At 43.4% G+C, this 22,853-nt stretch overlaps 1 protein-coding gene across 1 annotated transcript; it reads left to right on the top strand.

Annotated features, from left to right (window-relative positions):
- The first annotated feature begins 1,359 nt into the window (after positions 1-1,359).
- AMD1 (adenosylmethionine decarboxylase 1) lies at positions 1,360-19,138 on the top strand. Its single transcript, XM_042017463.1, has 9 exons — positions 1,360-1,904; positions 11,580-11,666; positions 12,920-13,046; positions 13,492-13,594; positions 14,393-14,435; positions 14,531-14,675; positions 15,701-15,793; positions 15,879-16,034; positions 16,990-19,138. The coding sequence occupies exons 1-9, from the start codon at positions 1,774-1,776 to the stop codon at positions 17,128-17,130; spliced, it is 1,026 nt and encodes a 341-aa protein (XP_041873397.1). The 5' UTR covers positions 1,360-1,773; the 3' UTR covers positions 17,131-19,138.
- The last annotated feature ends 3,715 nt before the right edge of the window (positions 19,139-22,853 follow it).

The following is a 22,853-nucleotide window of genomic DNA, read 5'->3' on the forward strand; positions in this document are numbered from 1 at the left end:
CAATTAAAAACGATTAACCATCATTAAAACTAAGTAGTTAGCATTAAACCTGGTGCAGTTCACTACACAGCCATGCAAGTGCTTGCACTGACAAAAGGAAGGAAACAGCATGGAGGTACAGAAAAACGGGTGAGAAAGGAAAACCTTCTTTTTAGGTCACAACTTTTTGATGTCACAACTCATACAAAGTTAATAAAAACCAGTGAAGCCCCAGCACTGGAGAACATGGTTCTCTGCCAGCTAGTAAGGCTGTGCCACAGGAGCGTACAGCGGCAACTAGCCACCTAGGGAATGATTCACGGCCAGCTGCCTTGGGAATGACTCACTGGCTCAGTGACTCACTCCTCCGCTGGTGGACAGAGCCCACTGCCTATTATGCTGTCCGATACTATCTCACTGTCTCCTAGTAGGGACTCATTCATCTGTCCCCAGCCATCTGCTGCTGCCTGTCCCATGTAGTGCAAGTACCGTAGGCTCATCAGGGAAGACGGGATTCTCTGTTCTTCATTTGATCAGTAGCGAGCCTTTCCTCGGACTACGAAGCATTGCAACAAGGAGCTTATAATGTATTATAGTGTCGCTAAAAAATGCTTTAGGCGACCATAGATCTATGTGGTTTTCAACAATTTCTTCTAGATATTAGAAAAAAAAAAAGAGTCGCAGGTTATCAAGTAATGACCCGCGCACACAGATCCGCGGTCCCTCCCCCGTGTGCGCCCACAAACGCACATGCCCTGCCCGGTCGCTCGCTCCTTGTGCCACACACCCGCGTACCAGTGACTCCCCACTTCTCGGTCACACACGCTGGTCTCCTGGCAGGGGCGAAGGGAATGGGAACTGCGCCTGAACGCTCGGCTGAGCTCCTCTTACGAGCGAGGGAAGCGCCTTACGGCGGGCGCAGAGGGAAGGAGCGCCGGGTGCGGGCGCAGCGCTGCCGCCGCGGCCCGGGAAGAGCCGGCATTCTCGGGCTCGCCCGCCGTCTTTAGGCCGTGTCCAGCCCCGCTCCCCCTGGCACGGCTCACTGCTGACCACAGGCCGTGCTTCCCACCCATGCTCGGCTCGGCGCGGTCCGATCCCACAACGCGGCCCCGAGCGCTGCGCTGCCGCTGCGCTGCGCTGCCGCTGAGCTGCCGCTGTCGCTGCCCCGCCGCCGCCCGCGCTCCATCTCCCGCTCCCTGCGGGTAGGCGGGCGGGCCGCAGCGGGAGGGGCCCAAGGAACCGGCATATGTCTCGACGGGCGTCGCCGCCGCCCTATGGGAAGCTGAGAAGGGCGGGCCGGAGCGGCGGCCGCCCAATGTGCAGCGCGACCCGGCGTGATGCGGATACCTGCGGGATATAAAGGCGGCTGCGTGCGCACTGGCCCCTCGCTTACACAGTATGGCCGGCGACATTAGCTAGCGCTCGCTCAACGCTCTTCTCTGTAACAGGGGAACACACGGACTACAAGGAACCGAACCGCATCGCCCGCCCGCACCCCCGCTCGGACTGTAACCCGCTCACACACGCTCACGCCGCATCCGCCGCCGCGCACTCCGGGTGGTTTTCGCCCGTTTAAAAAAAACCAAAACCTTCCTTCTTCTACTTATTCCTCTATTTTTTTTTTTAAATTAATATTAAGCAAATCCCCCAGAAGGTGAAACCCGCCCGGGACGGACTGAGACCCGGCGGCGGCAGCAGCGCGGCCCGTGCAGCAGCAGCGAACGGTGGCGGCCGGGGGCGGCAGTTTGGTTGTCGTTTAATTTCTGTGGTTGTTGGTTGCCGAGTTGTCTCACCATGAAGGAGAGCGGTGCACACTTCTTCGAAGGGACCGAGAAGCTGTTGGAGGTGTGGTTCGCCCGGCAGCAGCCCGCGCAGCAGGAGCCGCACCAGAGCAAGGGGTCCGGCGACCTCCGCACCATACCCAGGTCTGCGAACGGCCGGGGCGGGGTGGGGTCGGAGCGGGGAGAGGCGGTGGCGGGGGCAGCGCTCCTCTCGGGGGACGGCCGGCGGGCGGGAGGGTCCCTGAAGGCCCGGGTGTGGCGGCGCTTTGGGGGGCGATGGCGGCCGCGCCGGGGGAAGGCAGGTTCCGGGGTGGCTGTCGGTGGGGGCTGGGCTCCCGCGCTGCCGGCCGCCTTCCCGCTCCCGCGGTGACAGCATCTCCCCGCTGGGGTGAGTTTTCGCCCCCCTCCAGAGACCCCCGGGCAGGGCGGCTCCCCTCGTCCCGGCCGGCGGGAGGTGGTGGTGCCGGGGACGGAAGCCATTCCGCGCCGCCGCCTCGTGCAGCCCCGCGCGGTTCCCGCTGGCAACATGTGGCGGCGGCGAAGCGGAGCGCGGAGCCGGGCGTGTGCCGCGCCGGCCGGGAGCGCCGCGGGGGGAGCGGGCGCGGTGTCGCAGTGCTGCTGGCGGTCGGAGCACGGCAGCGGCGCCCACCCCTCTGCGGCGGCACGTCCCGCTCCTACGGCCAGTTTCGGGACGAAAAGGCTCGGGAAATCCCTGCCCGTGCCGTACTGCGGAGAGTGGGGGCTCAGGAATCTCCCTCCCAGTTAATGCAAGCTGGAAAGGGAGATTCCTCTGGCTGTCGTGGCGAGGGTTGATGGTTCCCTCACATGGCCGGTGTGGCGGCGACCTCCGGCACTGCGTAGCCGGACGGGTCCCTCGAGCGGCTCTCGCCGAGGGAAGCGGGCGGTACCCGGGGACCCTTCCCGTGTCTCCCTGCGGTGCGGTAGGCACCGGGAAAGGGGGTGCCCCCTCCTCCCCCAGAAGTGTGGCCGGAGCCGCGGTTTACACGTGAGTGTCCTGGCCGCGCTCCCGGGCCGCGCCGCCGCTCCCGTCGCTCTCCCCCATTGAGGAGCCGAGGCCAATGGGAGCGGGACGCCGCGGAGGGCCGGGCCGCGCCCGTCACCCAATGGGCATGTGGGGAATGCGCTGGCGCCGCGCTCGGCGCCGCCCGGGGCGGGGGAAGGAAGGCCCGGGGCCCGCTCCGCACCGCTCCGCTCCCAGCGCACGTGTTCGGCACCGGCTCCCGCCGCTCCCCGCCCGCCGCCCAGGAATGTGCCTGCGCCGCCTTTGTTAGCGCAGGAGCCGATGGCCACCTGCCGGCACACGGGGCGGCTCTGGAGCCGTGCTGGACAAGGCGGGCATGAGGCGTCTGTACTGCAGATTGGCAGGGCTGTATTTTGGAGAGGGACAGTGTAGAAAGGCTGGCGCTAGATAGTCTTTAGGGCCCCTTCCAACCCAGACCATTCGTGGAATACTTAGACTTCTAACTTGGAGGGTCTAGCTATAGATCCACAAAAAAATGTGTTCTGGAAGTGTCAGAAAATGGTAGCTGCAAGCTTGAAGTACAAAACAAAATCTGCAGAACTGTGGATGAGCTTGCAGTGACAACAAAAATGGTATGTAGGTGGGATCAGCTGACACAGCTGGAAAAGGCGGGCTTGTCCTAAGCAAACAGGGCAAATCTGCACGTTTTACTCATGTCAGTAGTTCACCTTCAGTATGGCCAACTGTTCAGCTTTTCAGGTTCGGGTGGTAGCTGGAGGATCTGGCTGTCTGTGCATCCAGATCTGCTTGTGCATATCACTGTTACCCAACGATCTCTGGTCAGGGAGCTTGTAGTAGTGTATTTAATGTTTGGAATATGTTGATGATGGTAGCAGCTCCATTCAGAGATGTATCCTGTTTCTTTTCCTTTGTTTTGGTATTTCTCAGCAAATTTCTCGTGTATATATTGGTAGACTTAGCTATTCACAGATCTGAATTGGCAGTGAGCAGATAACTGCCTCTTTTTAAAAATAGTGAATAGCCCATGTTGTGTGTGCATCTGAATGCTCATGGTTAGTGGAAGCTTCGTTTCTGCTGTACCAGAAGCACTGAAGAATACATTTTTACTTCTGTCCTGTTGGTGTAATGAGGTAATATGCTCATCTGACTTTGACTTGTGAAACTATTTAGATCTTTCTGAATAATGTACTTAACATGGAAGTCATCAAATGTGGTTTTATAGCTCTGAGGCTTAGTGGTGTAGCAGATACAGGGTAACAGCCTGTACAGTTAATGTCCAGGTAATCCTGGAAGGAAAATCCTAGCTGAAATACTTGCAGATGATGTGAGCTACGCAGGTGCTTGAGGAGTCCTGTAGTGTTTGACTTAAAATGTGAAAGATTCCCAAAGTATTTTTGTGTTAATATGCAGATGTAGTTTAGAGGTGGCATTCTGCAAATGCTTTCCTCGCTGACACATTCATGCTCTCTGGTCTTCCATTTGTCAGCTCAGACTCGTGTTTGCAAAACTGCAAACTTAACTTTTAAACTGCTCAAGAGCATTTAAGGTAATTGCAGTGTAGGTACCGGCGCAGTTCCTTTGTGTGGTTTAGATATGGCCGTAAAGTTTTAATAGAGTGGATAAAAACTGTTAACTGTTGAACGTGTGGTCTTTAACACTGTCAGAGCTGTGAGCAGGCTTTGAAGACTTTTGTGTTAATTGGCTCTTAATACAGCATGTTAATCGAAGTTGCTTACTTTTTTTGGCAGGAAGCTGTGATATGTCTGAAAGTGCTATTAACCTGAGTTTGCTTGTAATTATCAGTGATACTGTGTTTCTAGCATGAAATGAACTTCTACAAACATTCTCTTTTGGAAAACCATCAGAATTAAGTTACCTATTACAGCTGATAGATGCAAATGAAAGTCCTGAATACAATGTATCCTGCTATGCTAATTCTATAAAGGTGATTGAATAAGCTAGTTTATGTTGAACAGAATCTGAAATCAAAGCTGAAAGTGTAGAACAATAGCTAAATTAGAATCAAATTGCAAACCAGTTAAGCTTGCCTTTTGTATTGTAATACCTGCTTAGTAGTGAAATGTGAACCATTCATCTACTGAATGACTAAGCTGGTGTTCAAAGCTAAAAATTTCCATGTTGTGTGTGCTTGTTAGGGACTAGATATTTTCAAGTCCTTGCTGGATATCATCAGCAAAAAAAAAAAAAAAAGCTCTTGAGCTGATGCAGTTAAGACTTTTTTTTTTCCGCATTTTTTCCTCCTGTGGGCAAACCTGCTTTCTGGATCAAAGTTTGGATTGGGTGTAATGTATTTCAGAAAAGATCTGACTGTCATTTAAATACATTCAATAAAGATCCCAACTAAAAAGTATTGAACTTGAGCTCTACTTTGTTGTTAAGTTTTGGGGTGTTTTTGCTCACTTGTTAATGAGTTAGGTAGAAAGGTCTCGTGGTTGAAATAGTTACTGGCAAGCATCTAAATATGCCTACCCTGCTTATATTCAGCAGTGGCATGAAGTTAATGTTTTTGTGGTCTCAAAATAATTTGCTTTAATTTATTGCTTGTTCTCACTATGCTTTGTAAAGCATGTTTTTTTCTAAAAAATTAGCCTTAAACTATGTATAGAAAACAGAGGGTTTGCTGAAAACATGATAAACTTGCTGCAAGCCCTGGATTTCCATGGTGACTGTGTGGTGCATTCACTATCCCCACAGTAAAATAAGCTGTTTATTCCTTCAGATGATGTGCAGCTATGCATTTTCCATCTCAAGGGTTATCAGGATCTTGAACGTACAGAAGTTTGAAACCATAAATAAATGATGCCAGTGTTAAAAGTTCATATCTCAAGCATTCAGCCCTGAGGAATACACTGAAATTAAGCTTATTTATGGACTTTTAATCTGCTTCCTATTTGTCTATATTATGTGGAGACACAAGGTGGAGAAAACTGCATCAATGAGCAGCATGGGGTGAAATTGATAAAACATTCTGATCCTGTGCTACAAGAAAGCTCCCAAGCACTATCCAGTCAAGGATTTGATAGGAGTCCTGTAAATCCTTGCTTTGTACTGCACCCTGTAGCCTGAGTGAGCTCACTGCTGCAGTGCTGCTGCACCTCTGCCCTTCCCCCAGTCCTGGGCAGTGTTACCTGCCTGTTTCCTCAAACACTGACGGTACAAGGAAGCTGGGCCATGAACCCTGCTCTGCTCTTACTCTTACAGTGCTTTGGAACAAAACTGAAGTGACTCTGGAAATAAGGCAGGGCTGTGCTAAGATAAGGGCTTCTGTCCCTGTGTACTTGCTGAGCTTTTTTTATGGGCAATGCAAGGTTGTCTGGAGAACTTTAAGCAAGAGTGCAGTCTTCCCCTCATCAGAATGGCTATTAATCAACTAGATTTTAGATCGGGTTCAAAACTACAGGTAAAATGTTTTCTTGTAACTCAAAATTATAATTAAAGAATGGTTTTACACAAAGGAAACAAGCCCTTTTATTCTCACTACTGCTGATTCTGATACTGCTTGCAGGAAGTGAAGACTTAGGTTGAAGGCTTTCTGACATTTTCCTACCTTACCGCTGAAGCATTTGGTTAGTCACTTTCTGTCAAAGGTCTGGGCTATTAGTGAGACCCTGTAGCAAATAAATAAGCAGCTATTGGTGTATTCCTCAAAGGGCTTTCCTAATGGTTGTTTGCTCAGCCAGGAGAACAGGAAGACTTGGGGCTTTTGGTGATACGTGCTGCTTTACAGTATGTTCCTTCTGGAGAAAATCACACTGATTTGCCCTGAATGTTGCTTGTAGGTCTTGCTGTGCCTCATGGTTCCTTAAACCCTTTGGATGTCCTTGGATATGAGAGCTTTGGGATTACCCTTTGAGTATCTTTAGATGTAAAGGATGGAGTCCCCATTTCATGTAACTGCAATAGTGGTGTAAGGCCTGCAGCAGGAGAAATATGCAGCCTTCAGAGCACTATCTGTGGCCATCTTTGTGCCATTGCTGAAGTATTTTGGTTTCATTCGGTAGTGATGCTCTAAAGTAGTTGGCTTGGGACTTTCTAGCTAAGAAGGATTTTGTGAGGAGTACTGCATAGAATCACTTTCGATGTGGATGCAATTTTCCATTCAGGTGCCTGTCTCTCTAGATTAAGTGTATGTCCCTGGAGAGCTCCTTAAGTTTAAGATAAGGGAGATGTGGACAGTCTCTCTAATATATGTGCCCAGAATATATAGAGGGTGTGACACTTGTGCACCCCACAGATACTGCCTAAGTAAACTTATTGAGTTGCAAATGCCCTGAGCCTAAACTCAGGCTATGTATGTGGTTCAAGGTAATCTATCTTAAACAGCAATTCATGAATTATTTTTCTAGTAGGAAGTAATTCACATGCAGCTGTCTGCAGAGAAATACACTAATGGCTAGGAGGTGATTTAAAATGCTTGTGACTTTTGTGTGTTTCCTACCTGTTTCAGGACACTTGAAACCAATGTTCCAACTCTGCTGACACTGATACTTAGCCAGCTTTCATGTGTCTTGGCTGCATCTCCTCTGTGTAGGCAGTTTAGACAGAGTTTTAAATTTGGCTGTCTGGATCATGGTATTGGTAGGAATTTGCCTATTTAACTGTAGCCTGCTAATGAGGTAACTGATACCTATGTGGCTCCTGAAAGTACTTAGTAGGTAACAGGTGAAGGGATAAAAGATTGCTCTGCAGTTGAATGCTTGACATTAAAACAAGGTCTTACAGTCAAGATTAAAAGGCTTATTACTTTTGGTACTACAGAATTGTCAGCTGTTCTATTTTAATGAAAAGCTATGCAAGAGTATGTATGTGGCTTAAGCTGTATTTAGGAGCTGCATATGATTTATTTGCTAAAAATTCCCGCCCTGCTGCAAAACAGCTTTTCTTTCCAGTGCTGTCTAGCTGCCTTAGCAAGGTACTTCTACTGGGGTGGTGTGCTTGAGGAGGCTGTTGTTGCTGATAGGAATGAATTCTTGATGTAGTTCTTAATCTCTTCAAATTGCTGTTCAGGCAACTCTCCCAGTTGGCCTGAAACAGCAGTATTGTGCCTGGTATGCTTGACTCTTGTTAAAGAATGTGTTTTACCCCGAAGGTAAAGGCTCAGAAGAGGCCAATAACTTGCATTCAAAAGCATGGTTTTATCTGTCAAGGAAAACTTCCTTCTGAATAAAGGCGCAAATATGATGCTTTGGAGCTTGGTTGAGAGGCACTGTTCACTATTCATTAGCAACATGAAGCACACTTCCTACAGTTAAGCTACTTCTCAGTTAATAATAGCTTTCCCCTACTGACATACCTGGTTGGCAGTTTGAATGGAAGTTATTTGTACTCTGGTAACAAGTCTGTTGATAAGGCACTAAATATTGCAACACAGTAGATAGTAGGATAGGAGTAGATTGTTAAACTTGGTTGGGTTTTTTTTCCCTTTTGGGATGTTCTGCTAGTCAAGTGTAGGACAAATAGCTTTTTACCGTTCAAGCAAGGACAGTTCTTCACACTTGAGTAGATGTATTTCATTTTAATTTGCTATTCTCTGAGAAGGTGCAGTCATTTCAGATGAATCATGCTTGCCCATTCAAGAAACTAATTTGACTCTGGATAAGTAGCAGTTATTTGAAAAATCAGAAATGGAATCTTACAGTTTTGGAGTGAAGTGGTCAATAAGCCCACATAAGTGGGGAGTCCGTATCAAGTGTGTGTCTGCAGGTCTGCTGCAGAACTTGCTTCCAGTGAGAGCTGCCAATGATTCTCATGGATCACATTCTACTATGCTTGAGTATAGGAAAGCATTTTCCAAACTGGCATTGTCCTGATGTCTGGTTATGGGAAATAAGTTAGGAAATAGTAATGCCTTGCACATTGATCATTGAATGGGGAATTTTGATGAGCAGAAGTCCGTGGTGGCACTTTGAGAATTAGCCTTACTCGGTTACCCTCTTTCAGTTGGAGGCTTTCCTTCCAAGTTAAAACTTAACTCAGTTGTGAAATAAGTAGTGTTCTCAAAAACTTGAGTTACTAACTTAGACAATTTTTACTTATTACTGAATAGCTGCAATATGTGTAGTGATAACCATTGAAATACTACTTTTAAGGTTGATTTTGTTTCTTTGTTTAAGTGTGGGTAGATACTCCTTGTCTCAACTAGTGACATAAATTATGAGGATCAAAAAAAAAAAGGAAGAAATACAGGAGTTAGACTTGTAGTGAACTTAATCTGCTTGGTACAAAGTAGTCCCAGATATTCTTCCTTGTGTGCTTTAAACAATAGAACATGCCAAACACTAAGGTCATCTTGTTTAAATAGATTATGCGGGATCAAATCCAGCCTTTCTTTAGTTTTCTGTACTTAACTTTAAAATGCAAATAGATACAGGCCAGTATCCCTGCAGAACTTCTCCCTAATGTGGCCAAGTCTCATCCTGGGTGCTGCAATCCTTTGTTAGTCTATATATTCTTCTAGAGCAAGCCTGGCATCTTGTCTGTTTATAAAGTTGTGGGGTTTTCCCTTAATGCTGCTCTAAACAGATCAAATTATGACCTTGCCCTTGATTTCTGTAAAGGCTGAACACAACATTTAGTGTACACTTATCTGTGGCTTCTGTAGTACAGTAGTGAGGACTATGATGTGCAAAGGTCCTGTGCAGCTGCGGATTTCAGCCATAGTACCTAAATACCAGCTGTAGCACCAGCAAGCATAATGGGACTTCCTTTGCTTCGTGGGCTTTGGACTTAACATGCAGTAGTGTATTGTTGGTGCTGTACTGACCCCTCCCTGGACTGCCAAACTTGTTACATCTTCCTCTGCTAATATGCGTGATGCTTAGAGGAGCCATTTCCCTGAAAAGGGTGGACAGAACTGCGCTACAGGGATAAAGTGTCACTTGCCTGCATAAGGCTGAGGTTTTTACTGTCTGACCAGATAAGAAGCTTGTGAAGGCTGAGACATATGCTCTTGCAAAGCCTAAGATAGTTATGTGCCCATTAATACTTAGACAAGTACAAAATCAGATTTGTAGTAATGTACAAATGGGGTTAGTACAGCTCAGTATCAGGGAATTCTTCTTCACCTTTCACAAATGCAATGTCAGATGCTGGGTGTTTATTTAATGGCAGATAAAATGTCAATAGGGTTGCTGGAATGATCTGAACAATCTCATACATTACCTAGTTCAGTTTACAGGAAGGGTGACTGGCAGACTTATGCTGGTGTGCTGTAGCCAGAGGAAAAAATTTGTTCAGATGTGCACTTAATTATGAGGTTTTTTTAAAATGCATAGGATTTTCCTAAACTCATTTTTAATACCTTCAGTGTCATTTAAAAGGAGAGTATAATATGAGTCTAAGTTAAGTATGTTCTGGTTGAATCGAATTTATATAAATACTACTATTCTGGTGTAATATATACTTTAAATGGGAAATCCTCAAGTATTAGTAAAGATACAGAATTCAGTTTCAGGAGGCATTCTCCTGAATAAGTAAATTCATTTAGGGAGAAGTTAAGGCATTTATTTGCTGGAGTGTTTAGAGAGACTAAAGAATATCTGGATGTTTTAATTATGCTTACAACAGAATCTAAAACTTCATGAACTGACCAGTTTTCTAAGAGGAGAGACTGGTGGCTGCAGGAGGAAGCCTGTTGATGGAATTAACAGTGAGTGCTCTGTCATGGATCACAGCCATGGGGCTTTTGCAGTGCCAGTAAAGGGTGAGAGGTCTGACTCCTGAAGAAGGATTAGGCTGACAGTTTTATATGGGCAAGCTGAGCTTGCTTGGTGACAAAAAATTGGCAATTCTTTCATGCTCCCAGCTCCTGCAGTTATTCTAGCTCTGCTGATGGGCAGCTTAGTTTTGTGCTGGGTTAGTAAATCTCTTGGCTCATGACATCCCTGAGGACAAGAGCCAGCACAAACCTGCAGGTGGAATATGCTGTGGGAAGGGAGAAGTAGGACAGCTGGCAGTCTTGTAATTTTGTGACGTCAGGAAGCTGTATCTGTTCCTGTCTTATTTATAGGAAAATTGACTATATTGGATTCTGCTGATCGGGTCTAGATACAAGAGTGAACTGACAACCAAAGTAGTTTTTTTGCAAGTCTCATTCCTCTTGAGTACTTGAAAGTCTTTTGGTTTAATTTGAGCCCTTGGTTTATGTTTATTTTTTTTCAGATTCCTTGTAGAATGAGTAATATTAGTAAAGAATTGAAATGTTACTTCTACCACCATACTGAATTCTAGCACCATAGCTACAGTTTGCACTGTATGAAGGAATTCTGTGATCCTGGTTGGTCACAGAGGAATTCAGGCCATTGAAATCTATTAGTTTGTAGGTTTTCAGTTAAATTATGAACTTGACTCTAAACTGGTCAATTAAAACATCTTAATGGTAACTTGCTGGTTTATTACTCTAGTAGTTGCCAATGACTGCTGTGGTTGAAGTGCATAGAGATTCAACCTAAAGCATACCTTAAGTTACTAAACAATTAATTTTATCTTAGTACATGTGGGATGCAGGATTTAAGGTCATCCTGACTCTCCTAGTTAGAAGCTTGAGGTTGATGTTTGGCAGTTGTCTGCATGCAGGAGATCACAGTGTCAGACTTTGAGGAATACTGAACCATCAAGAGCAAAGAATTCAGTATTACTGTATTGTGAGAGATAGTCCCTATATGAAGTCTTCCCATTTTGTGCTTTCAGACCCAGTAACTCAAGACTCTAGTCTTGTTTGGGCTTTTTATTCAGGGCTCCCCCAAGCTTTGATTTGTTTAACCTGTTGTTTGTGCTCTCCTATAATTTCTTCACAGGATTGAGTGGGACAAACTTCTGGAGAATGTGCATTGTTTGATCATAAGTGTGACAAAAACTGACAAGCAGGAAGCTTACGTACTCAGGTAAGGCCCTGGCTCATTCTTTTAGTCCCTAGGAGGGGAAAAAAGTGAAAGCCGTCATATGTGATCCACTTGGCTGAGAATCCATTGTCGGGTTAATGTCCTGTAATTGATGGCTACAATTTGCAGGGGTCTTCTGTTCAGAGGTGCAGATTTCTTCATAGTTGTTTCTTTTTTCCTTTAACCAAAAGGATTGACAGAGCTGTGGTGGCTTTGCACCTCATGACTGAATTTTGTCCATGGGTAAATAAGTGTCCCCAATACAGAATTTTAGTGTTACTTCAGCAGAATAGGCTATAGGTGTCACTTATAGATCAGCAAAAAAACCTTATCTGTAGATCAGCTTTAACTGCAGATACTACAATCAAGTGGAACAACTCTTGCAGCTGACCTAAGGGTATCTGTAAAACTGTAGCTTTCCTGAAACCCTGGAATTTTTGTGTTATGCTGCAGTTAGTTGTAAGGACACTACTTTTGCCATGTGTTTTTCATCTTGCAAAATGCTTTGTTGCTTTTTCTGCATGAACTTTACAGACACATTTGACATTCTCTGATTTACTTCAGATTACAAATACTGAAGCTTTTGTACTCTGAAAGACTGCCTTGAGGGCAAGGTTGTGCTAAAAGCAAGCTAGTCAAAGAAACTGCTCAAGTCTTGTTCCTTCAAGACTCATATTTAAAATAAAATCTTGAAAAGAGTAACTAGTTGGACTGCATCCTGGATGAAATTTAACCTTGACTTCGATTTGTAAACAGCATTCCAAATTGAGTTATTTAAGCTAATTTTTACTCCCATTGTTCAGTTACCTGGTGACAAGATACTTGTTAAGCATGTTTAAATGTTCTGGATGCAGTATCAATGCCTATCTCCAGTTCAGTTGGGCTGTAGTGAAGTATCTGACTTAATTAATGTATAGTTAATTTCAATATCTTATTGGTAAGGCATATCGTATATCTGTGCCTGTGTACCCAAATCACAGCATGTTTGTGTTTCTGGGATGGTTTGAGGGTGTCTAATGTGTGTGCCTTTTCCTGTAGTGTGACAGCTTTGCAATATCATGCTTGGAGCAGGTATTTGTTTTGGGAAATCATAACAGCTCTTAAATGTTAGCTGCATTCTATTAATTTATTTGCTGACTATGTTTATTTGCCATATGCTGAATGTATTTGGTTGGGATAAGAACCAAGACCAAACAACTCCCTCCTGGATTGTTTCATGTAGAGCGCTTAATATATTCTTAACACCTCTTTTACAGTGAGAGTAGCATGTTTGTCTCCAAGAGACGTTTCATTTTGAAGACGTGTGGTACCACCCTCTTACTGCAAGCACTGGTTCCCCTGTTGGAGCTTGCTAGGGAATACAGTGGGTTTGACTCAATTCAGGTAAGGTGTCAAATCTTCCTTGCAATGTACAAAAAGCTTTTTACTACTATTCAAATCCACTCTTTTTATTAAAACTTCGACATTAATGTATGCTTCCCATAATGGGAAGATTGTAATGTAAGATTGCTCTGCTGTAGCATTTGCCCTTTTATTTGTCTCTTAGTGGGTGCTACCTAACAAATGCTATTGTGCTGAGTTACTTAAGAGTAACTGTGACCATGCTGTCTAGTGGAAGACAAGTTCAGAACTAAGCTGTCTCCTGAAGCTTAGAAATTAAGATAGGGATAACCGTGTGCTTCTGAAACAGGAATACAGGCAGCAGTGTTTTGACAATGAAGCCTTAGGTCCTGTGAAGGTTCATCATAAATGGTTGCATTTTTCTAAATTCTTAGATTCAAGATGGATGGATATATTCAATATCTAAGATGCACCTTTATTTTTTCAGAGCTTCTTTTATTCACGTAAGAATTTCATGAAGCCTTCCCACCAGGAGTACCCACATAGGAATTTCCAGGAAGAAGTAGAGTTTCTTAATGAAATTTTCCCAAGTAAGTTGATGAAACTTCAGCGAAGTTGGGTGAAGAGTTGATGTTACATGAGATGTGATGAGCAGTACAATATGTACAGGCTGCCAGACCAAAGCATTCAGCAGTCCTTGCATAAAAGTCCAAAGCTATAAATACTTATTTTCTGAATTCCTGATACTAGCTTGCCAAGATCAAAATTTAAATCGTACTAAGCTTGACATTTAACACCTTGTGTCAGCTTCAGACTTCCAATCACTCTTCAGAATCACTCTGTGGAATTCTGAAAGCCCTATTGAAAAGCTAGGATAGTAATTTAAAGTAAGTAATACACTGAAGAAAAATGTGGGCTTTTCTCGGAGAAGTTACTATGCTAAAAACTGAATTTAAACATTTAATACAGTTTAAGACTTACAAGAAGAATCTTAAAGTTTAAATAGTGACAGGTTTTTGAAGGAACATGGAAGCTGTGGTACTCATCTGAATTATTTGAAAATAAATGATAATCATAAATGCATTTAATAGAGGCTTTAAGAGTACCAGGGTTTCTCTCTGTGCATAGCAAAACTGTAGTATCAATTTCCTGATAGTAGCCTCTCAGCTGGGGTGGCCAGACCCACTTCAGAGGGAACTTGCTTTTCTTATTATTAACTTTGCATTCCTGAAGTTAAATACCTGGTTATTTGATACAGCTGCTGACTGCATCAGTGAACCTTGTGGGGTTTTGTGAAAGGCCTCTGTCTTTAAATAAGAAATGACTATAATCTTTTACATAAATGTTCAGCTGTGGTACATTAACTGGAGGCTTTTTGTCTTGTCTAGATGGAGCAGCTTATTGCATGGGGCGTATGAACTCTGATTGCTGGTATGTATGTGAAGTGTTGGAAGTCTTTGGGGCTTACAGTAGAACTTAACTTGGTGCTGTTAATGTGTTACATAATTGATTTCTGCTATATGTAGGTACCTGTACACCCTGGATTTCCCAGAGAGTCGGATATCCAGTCAGCCTGATCAGACACTGGAAATTCTGATGAGTGAGCTTGACCCAGTAGTTATGGACCAGTTCTACATGAAAGATGGTGTTACTGCAAATGATGTCACTCGTGTATGTTTGCTTGAAAACTAAGGGGCTTTTGGGGAATGGTGGAAACAGGGCAACAAAATGCTTCTTTCACTTACCTTTTAATACAAGGTTTATTTTGTGGTAGGAGAGATGATGTAGAAAGTGTTGGTTTAATACTTTGGGAGGAAAATGGATTTAACTCTAGAATGTTTTTGGGGAATATAACTTCATGTTTTCAATGCCCTTCCTTTAGTGAAAGGAGCAATATGCAGTGCTTTGGGTGATTGGAAGCTTTTACTCTGAAGAATGTAGGAGTAGGAATAAAACCACAATTTGAGTAGCTTTGAAGGATGTACATTACAAGGAGTAAGGCTTAGACTGGAGATAAGGAATGCAAAGGTTAAGTAGGTATCAAAATCAGGGTTAAATCATGGAGCCATTTGGATGAGGGGAAGGGCAGGTTTGGGGTCTAAGCATAACGTGATGAGTTTGCCTGCTCTTCCCCTTTTCCCAGATGGGAAAGTCATGTGACATGAGCAGATTTTCCTGACAAGTACCCTGACTTCATCTTGTTTTCCATCTTAGGCTTTGATTCTCATACTGTATTTGCTATTGATATTTGGCCGTAGCTCAGGTACTGTGTGGTAAATCAAAACACTTGGGATTGCACTTCTTTCTGGGGTATAAAGTAGTGTATCCTTACTCTGAAGTAAATGTAAACAGCCTTCACTTTGTGGATAGTGGTTGAAGAGAAGCTCAGTTTTTCATTTCAGCAGCAAAAGCAAGTACATTTTGGAATTCTAAGCTGTTTCCTTGTCTTGGATGGATGCAGCTGGGCTCTGTAAGAGGCAGTGGGATAGTTTGCATGCAGCTTGTCACTGCCATTTATGTAGTGACAGGATGCAAAGCAAAGTCATCTACAGTGGTACAAGTAATCAGGGTGACTTGTTATTTGGAGAATTCTGGTGTCCTGTTTGCTGAATAGATGTTCGTTCTGCCTTTGAGTTAAATCTAAACAAGTGTAAGGATGCATGATAAAGAGAGTGAGTTGTTTAACTTTGTTTCAGATGAGTGGAATTCGTGACCTGATACCAGGTTCTGTTATTGATGCTACAATGTTCAATCCTTGTGGGTATTCAATGAATGGGATGAAATCGGATGTAAGTTTTACACTCATTATTAATTAGCATTGGTAATTAAAAGAAATAAGTATTTGGTGGTAATAATACTTTAATTTTTTTTCAGGGAACTTACTGGACTATTCACATCACTCCAGAACCAGAGTTTTCTTATGTTAGTTTTGAAACAAACATAAGTCAGACCTCTTATGATGACCTGATTAGAAAAGTTGTAGAGGTTTTCAAGCCAGGAAAATTTGTGACAACTCTCTTTGTTAATCAGGTGAGTTTTCTTGCATTTGCTTATCAGCTGATGAAATACACATAGACACAAATGAAGCAAGGCTAGAGGTTTTTACTGGAGATTAACAGTTTCCAGTTTGCCTCTATATTTAGATGGTAGTTTCTTTGGAAAGTGAAAATACTCTTCAGTCTTGCTTTGGCATGTACTAAATCTGATCTTCAGAAAACTTCAAAAACAGTAAGATGAGGCATCCCAGTCTCTGTATTCTAATGACTTCCTGTGTAATTCTGTGTAGGCATAATTTCTTACTTTGGCATTTTTCTGTATTTGCCTGCAACTCAATTGTAGAACAGCTGCTGTTAATGGTGTTGCTCTCAGCTAATCATAGAACCACAAAATTACTTGGGTTGGAGGGGACCTTAAAGATCATCTGGTTCCAACCCCCTGCCATGGGCAGGGGCACCTTGCACTAGACTGACTTGCTCAAAGCCCCATCCTACCTGGCCTTGAACACTGCCAGGGAGGGGGCATCCACAACTTTTCTCTGGGCAACCTGTTCCAGTGTCTCACCACCCTCATAGTGAAGATTTTTTTTTTTCTAGTATCTAATCTAAATCCACCCTCTTTCAGTTTAAATCTGTCACCCCTTGTTCTACCACTACATGCTCTTGTAAAAAGTCCTTATCCAGCTCTCTTGCAGCCTGCTTTAGGCACTGGAAGGTGCTGTAAGGTCTCCCCAGAGCCTTCTCTTCTCCAGGCTGAACAGCCCCAATTCTCTCAGCCTGTGTCCGTAGGAGAGGTGCTCCACCCCTCACAGTGGTTCAGAGAACAGCAGTACTATATGTAGGGAGCAGAATCACTGCTTGGGAATTAAACTTTCTGCACCACTGTCAGGAAGAGTTTTAAAACATGTCGTTAACACTAAGAACCATATATGAAATGCATCTCTAAATGACAGTTTAAAAAGTAACTTCCACTTTTTTTTGTTTTCTAGAGCTCTAAATGTCGCACAGTGTTTTCCTCTGCCCAGAAGATTGAGGGGTTTAAACGTCTTGATCACCAGATTGCCCAATTCAGTGATTATAATTTTGTTTTTACCAGTTTTACAAAAAATCGCCAGCAGCAGCACAGTTGATTAAGAATGAAGAAAAAGCGCAAAAAGAAATCCCATATAGAAGGTGGTGGTTGCTTTCTAGTTAATGATTCAGGGGGCCATGCTTTCCACTCCCACCACCTTGTAGTTGTGGAAAGCCCTAGGTGTAATCATAGTATAACCATTTTGAATTGTATGCATTATTATATCAAGGAGTTAGATATCTTGCATGAATGCTCTCTTCTGTGTTTAGGTACTCTATGCCACTCTTGCTGTGAAATTGAAGTGCATGTAGAAAAATCTTACTGTATGAAACTTTACAACACTTGTAAAAATGATTCAGGTAGAATTACACACACTATAGTTTTTCTCCAAGTATCACCAAAAATTCCCCACAGACAAGGCTTTCGTCCTCATTAGACTTCAGCCTCAACCTACTCACTGGGGACAGTTCTGTTAAATTGTCACTCTTTTATTTTTAATCTAAGTTGTGATTTAAGTCTAAAACAGTTTTTGATGAACTTCTGTGATTTCTAATGAAACTGATTCCTAATTAACACTTCCATGTTTGGAGAAAGTTCTTAAAACAGTTACAAATTGTTTTGCTACTACAGGTGGTGGTTGATTTATTTTTAAATCAGGCTGACTTTTCATGCTCTAATAAAGCTTCTAGGAATTTGCTCAGCTCTCCTGTAGCACTGGGCTAATGCATTGGTCTTTCACCTTTAGTAACTTGGGTATCGGTACTAGTGCAGGCTAAATTTTGTCTCACCTTAATGCTTGTTTGTCTGTCCGCATCCCCAAGCTGTCACATTGCTACGCAACGGCAGAATTTGATGAAGGTCCAAGACTTGATAGGGGAAGAGCTGAGCCAGGCTTCAAGTGCTTTGGCATAATTGTGTGACAGCTTTGCAAAAGTGCAAGTTCATATTGGCACCAGGCATTTCTGTCCTAATCACCTGTTATGTCAGAACAGGAAGCTGGTGCTCCTGAGCACTGGCAGGTAGGGCAAGTGGAAGAGTGGAATTTGCCAGTCTGGGTGTGTTGATTGGTTTGGATTATTCTCAGTAAAACTTGTGACCTGCCACTTTGGACTGTAAAGAGTGCTTCTAAACTGGTCCAGTGTCACTTCATTTTGTTGTTCCAAGCAAAGCTAGTGCCTCTGTCTTGTGACAGTCCTGTGACATTGTGCATGTGACTTATGTTGTACTTGAGTGTTGTGACTTCATCTGTTTTTTTCCTCCTAATTGCTAAGGTGGTTCCTCTTACTGTGACTTGAGGGCATTAAGTGAAGGCATAGAACAAGAACTGTCTGGGACACCTGGACAGAAGTGAAGTAGAATGCTATTCATGGAGCATGAATAAGTGTGTAATTCAAAGTCACTTTAATGAGTATTGACTAAAATGCAGGCTTTGAAAAGCTGGCACACTTTCAGCTGTTTGTTTGCAAATACTGGGATTTTAACAGCTGTGAGACCAGCATGTTAACAACAAAATTGAGATTATTTTTCCCCTCTTGTCCTTGCAATGTTTTGACTCTTTCTGGTTTGATGCAATGGTTCTTTTGTTCCTTCCATATTTATAAATGAAGCACTATTTCAGTGCTTCTAAACTAAAGTCTGCTTGGTTAGAAATCAAGTGGTTGGAACATTTTGATTTTTTAAAGCATATTATTGATGTTCTTTACCAATGTTATCAATTACATGCTGTAAATGGCACTAATGCTTTTTGGTGTTAAAATTGAGGACCAATATTTCAATGGGGTTTTTTTTGTTCTTGCATTATCCAAATTGTTCTGACATTTTTTGGCTTGAGGTCCTTTAAGTAGACTGAAGATCCCTTTTCAAGTAATACTGAAAGAATGCATCTTATAAAAAGAAGCATAAGCCTCGTCTATGAAAATGAAAGCTGTTGAATGGGTTATTGAACTATCTGGGTGATCAGGATGGGGGGAGTATGGTGTTTATAATTTCTGTGGTGTTAGACTTTGATCATTTAAAAATATCTGTACCACAACTTAATGCTTCAATAAAAGTTCGCTTAAATTGTTTGTAGTGATGATCCAGCAATCCTACCCTTCACTTTCTTCATGCATTCTGATACCAAATGGTTTAATTCTGAAATAGATTTCTGTCCTTACTGTCCTAATTTGCTCTGCCTTGTAGGGGATGCATCTCAACATGCTGGCAGTTTAAAAGGAGGAAGCATGTGAAATGAAGCTAAGTTAAAATGTTATGCTGTTCTTGAAGCTAAAACAGTTTCTCTAAATGAACACAAAAATTCATTGTCTACATCTAACCTGGATCTTTTTCTTGAACATTAAATATTCTAAATAGTCCTCTGAATTCAGACAACTGCTTCTAAGTAACAAACTGGCATACATTTATGGTACTTAAGCTTAGACTGACTTTGAGAGGTCAAGGTGAGATTTGTCTCTTAAGGTAAAGTAGGCATGTACCTAATCTGCATAGTAACCTAGACCAGAAGGTAGTAGCTAGGAATGTCAGTGCTAAGCAGATGAAACTAACACAACTGAAAATTCCTTGAGTTCATGTGGTAAGTCCTACAGGAAGAGCAGTTGCAGTTTAATCATACTTGCAAAGCTCTAGCAGTGCTGATAATCCCCCAAAGTCTCCTAAGTATTGCGTTAGTATTGGAGGTCTAAAACCTTTAAATTGTTTAGTTCTGGGTACAGGTTTCATTAGTCACCAGACTTAACCTGTGATGTGTTACATATCTCTGGTGTTCTGGATAGTAAATAGTAACTTGTAGTTATTTCAAGTACTTAAGACCTTTTTAAATGCCCCACAAACTTCTATGAAAACAAGAAATTCCAATTTGCAGCATCAAGAGATCCTGTCTTAGTCTCAGCTGACAAGTTAGCAGTAATCTACCTCTGAGTGGTACTGATGGAGCTGGTGAAAGATCTTGTCAAACCACTTTTAATTATTTAGCAGCTGTCCTGGTTAACTGGAAAGGTCTGAGTTGGCTGGAGGGTAGCAAATGTGATGCCCACCTACAAAAAGGGCCACAAGGAGGATCTGGCAGCCTGTCCTTGTTGCCAGGGAAAGGTCATGGAGCAGATGATATTGAGCACTGTCACACAGCACAATATGTGTTTGTGAAAGACAGGACTTGATTGACCAACCTGATCTCAATCTTGGGCATGCTGTCCCCCTCAGTGGATGAGGGAAAGGTGGATGGTGTCCATCTAGACTTCAGTAAAGCCTTAGATGTTGTGTCACAACATTCTGGAGAAATTGGGTGCACTATTTGCTGGGTTAAAAAACGGGCTGGGTCATCAGATCCAGAGAAGGGGGGTGAGTGGTGCCACATCCAGTTGGTGGCTGGTCACTAGTGGTGTTCCCCAGGGCTCAGTTGCAAAGCCTGGGGTGTGTCTCATCCAGTGGCAGGGGTGATTAAGGTCCCTTCCAACCCAAACCATTCTATGATTTTGTTATTAGACTGTGTGGGGATGGAGGGAATGTGCAGAGGGCAGGTAGCATGATTGGGGCAGGAAAGAGGATAAGGCAGTTCTGTGCCTGAGCATTCTGATATCTCCTTTCAACATGGGGCAGAAAGGGAGATGCTGACACCAGAGCTGGTACCAAGCCACTTGAATAGGCATTAAAAGGCAGTGGTTTTCAATCCTAGACCTTTACTGTGGTGTGTTGATGCCAAAGAGATGACTGCTCTGGTACTTTTATCTGGGTGGGATGACTCTAGAAACAGGTACTGGCTGTCAGTAGTGCTGCTGCTTTGGTGGTGCAGCATTATGTGTTGGCAGAAGTGTTGAACCTTGCCAACTGGGGTGGTGTAAACTCAGGTTTCCCTAGTGATAATCCCAAAAGCAATGCCACCAATATCTAAATGCACAAGGCTTGGGAACAAGGGTGAGGATATGCTCCTGAGGTATGGAGTTCTCCCAAGCTATATAGCAAAACTGTATTAGAAGTGGAAAAAGTAGCTTCCAGATAGATTTTTGTATAACCTGAAGCCTGTTGAGGTGTTAAAGCTGAGCCTGTGGCCAAAGCCTAGAAAGAACAGGATAGTTCAGTGCTGATCTGTTATGTTCCCATGGAACCACAGTAATGACAATTCAGTAGAAAGGTAAATGAACAGCTGAGGAGCTGCTCTGGCAGCTACATGGAGCTAAGCAAATGGGATTCCTGTGTGAAAGGAATGCAGAGAATCACCTGCATGTTCTCAAACATACTCAAAAACTGTTCTAATTTCAAATGCTAGTAGAGACACAGTATGCATGTACCTACAGACAAGCCTTTCGAACAGGGCACTGTCATTAGGAAACTACTGAGACAGGCATTGCCTGACAGTTCCATTGACTTTCAATTATGTGTTTAACTTCAGGTTAAGTAACACTTGCAATTTTTCATCCCATTTAATATCATACTGTGGGATTACCAGTGGTGTGGTCCATGGGGTATTCTGCATATTGCTTACAGTTCAGCCAGGCCTCTGCTGTTTGGGGAGATTGGATTAGGGTAAAAATTGCTTACAATGTTTGGTATTACCATACTTCCTGCCTACAAGGAAGCACTTTGAAATAATTTTAAACCATATTTCAAGTTAACTGTTCCATTTTCTTCTATTGCTTGTTATACACTCTACTTACAATACTCGAGCTGCTGTTATATTTTAAAAAATTAAGCAGGCCCTAGAGAGCCTTGCTTCTGCAGATGTCTGAAAGCCATATCTTTATATGAATTTTACATTCTCTATAACATGCTTAGTTCTGCGTTTAGCAACTGCTATTAATTTTAAATATATGTACACAAGTGAAATATGTACAGTCACATTTCAGAGCAAGACCAGACACATGAATACCATTATCTCAGCATTTTTCATTCCTGGATTAGCCAAAACATGAGCACACATTTTTGTATCGTGTAATTCCTAATGTGGGTACTTTACCTCATCCCTAACTCTAAATTATGTCGTTTACAGTCTTCCTGTTATTTTCCCCATGTCTTTTTCTAGATTATATTGATCCTCTCAGTCCATCGCTCTAAATTTTTCTTAAATACTAAGATTTCAAAATGGCATGTATGGCATCTGCCTATCTGAAGACATGGAATCACGGAATTGGTTGGGTTGGAAGGGACCTTAAAGGTATCTGATTCCAGCACCCCTGCTATGGGCAGGGACACCTTCCACTAGACCAGGTTGCTCAAAGCCCATTCCAGCCTGGCCTTGAACACTTCCAGGGATGGGGCATCCACAACTTCTCTGGGCAACCTGTTCCAGTGCCTCACTGTCCTCACAGTAAGGAGTTTCTTCCTAATACCTAATCTGCACCTTCACTCATTCAGTTTAAAGCCATTGCCCCTTGTCCTGTAACTACATGCTCTTGTGAAAAGTCCCCCCCCATCTTTCTAGCAGGCTCCCTTCAGGTACTGGAAGACTGCAATTAGGTAACTCAAAGCCACCTCTTTTCCAGGAGGAAAATCCAAATTTTCTGAGCCTTTCTTCATAGGAGAGGTGACACATCACTCTAATCAGCTTGGTGTCCCTCCTCTGGACTTGCTCTAACAGGTCCATGTCCTTCCTGTGCTGAGGTCCCCAGAGCAATTTGCAGGACTCCAGGTGGCGTCTCAGCAGAGCAGAGGGGCAGAATTCCTCGCCCTGCTGACCGCACTGCTTTGGGCGCAGCCCAGGACAGGATTGGCTTTCTGGGTTGTGAGTGCTCATTGCTGGGTCATGTCCAGCCTCTCATCCACCAGCACCCCCAAGTCCTTTTGGGAGGA

This window comes from Corvus kubaryi, unplaced genomic scaffold (genome assembly GCF_017639235.1).
Source record: "Corvus kubaryi isolate FWS band 111438036 unplaced genomic scaffold, C.kubaryi_AGA036_p1.0 split3-73, whole genome shotgun sequence".
NCBI classification, from domain to species: domain Eukaryota; kingdom Metazoa; phylum Chordata; class Aves; order Passeriformes; family Corvidae; genus Corvus; species Corvus kubaryi.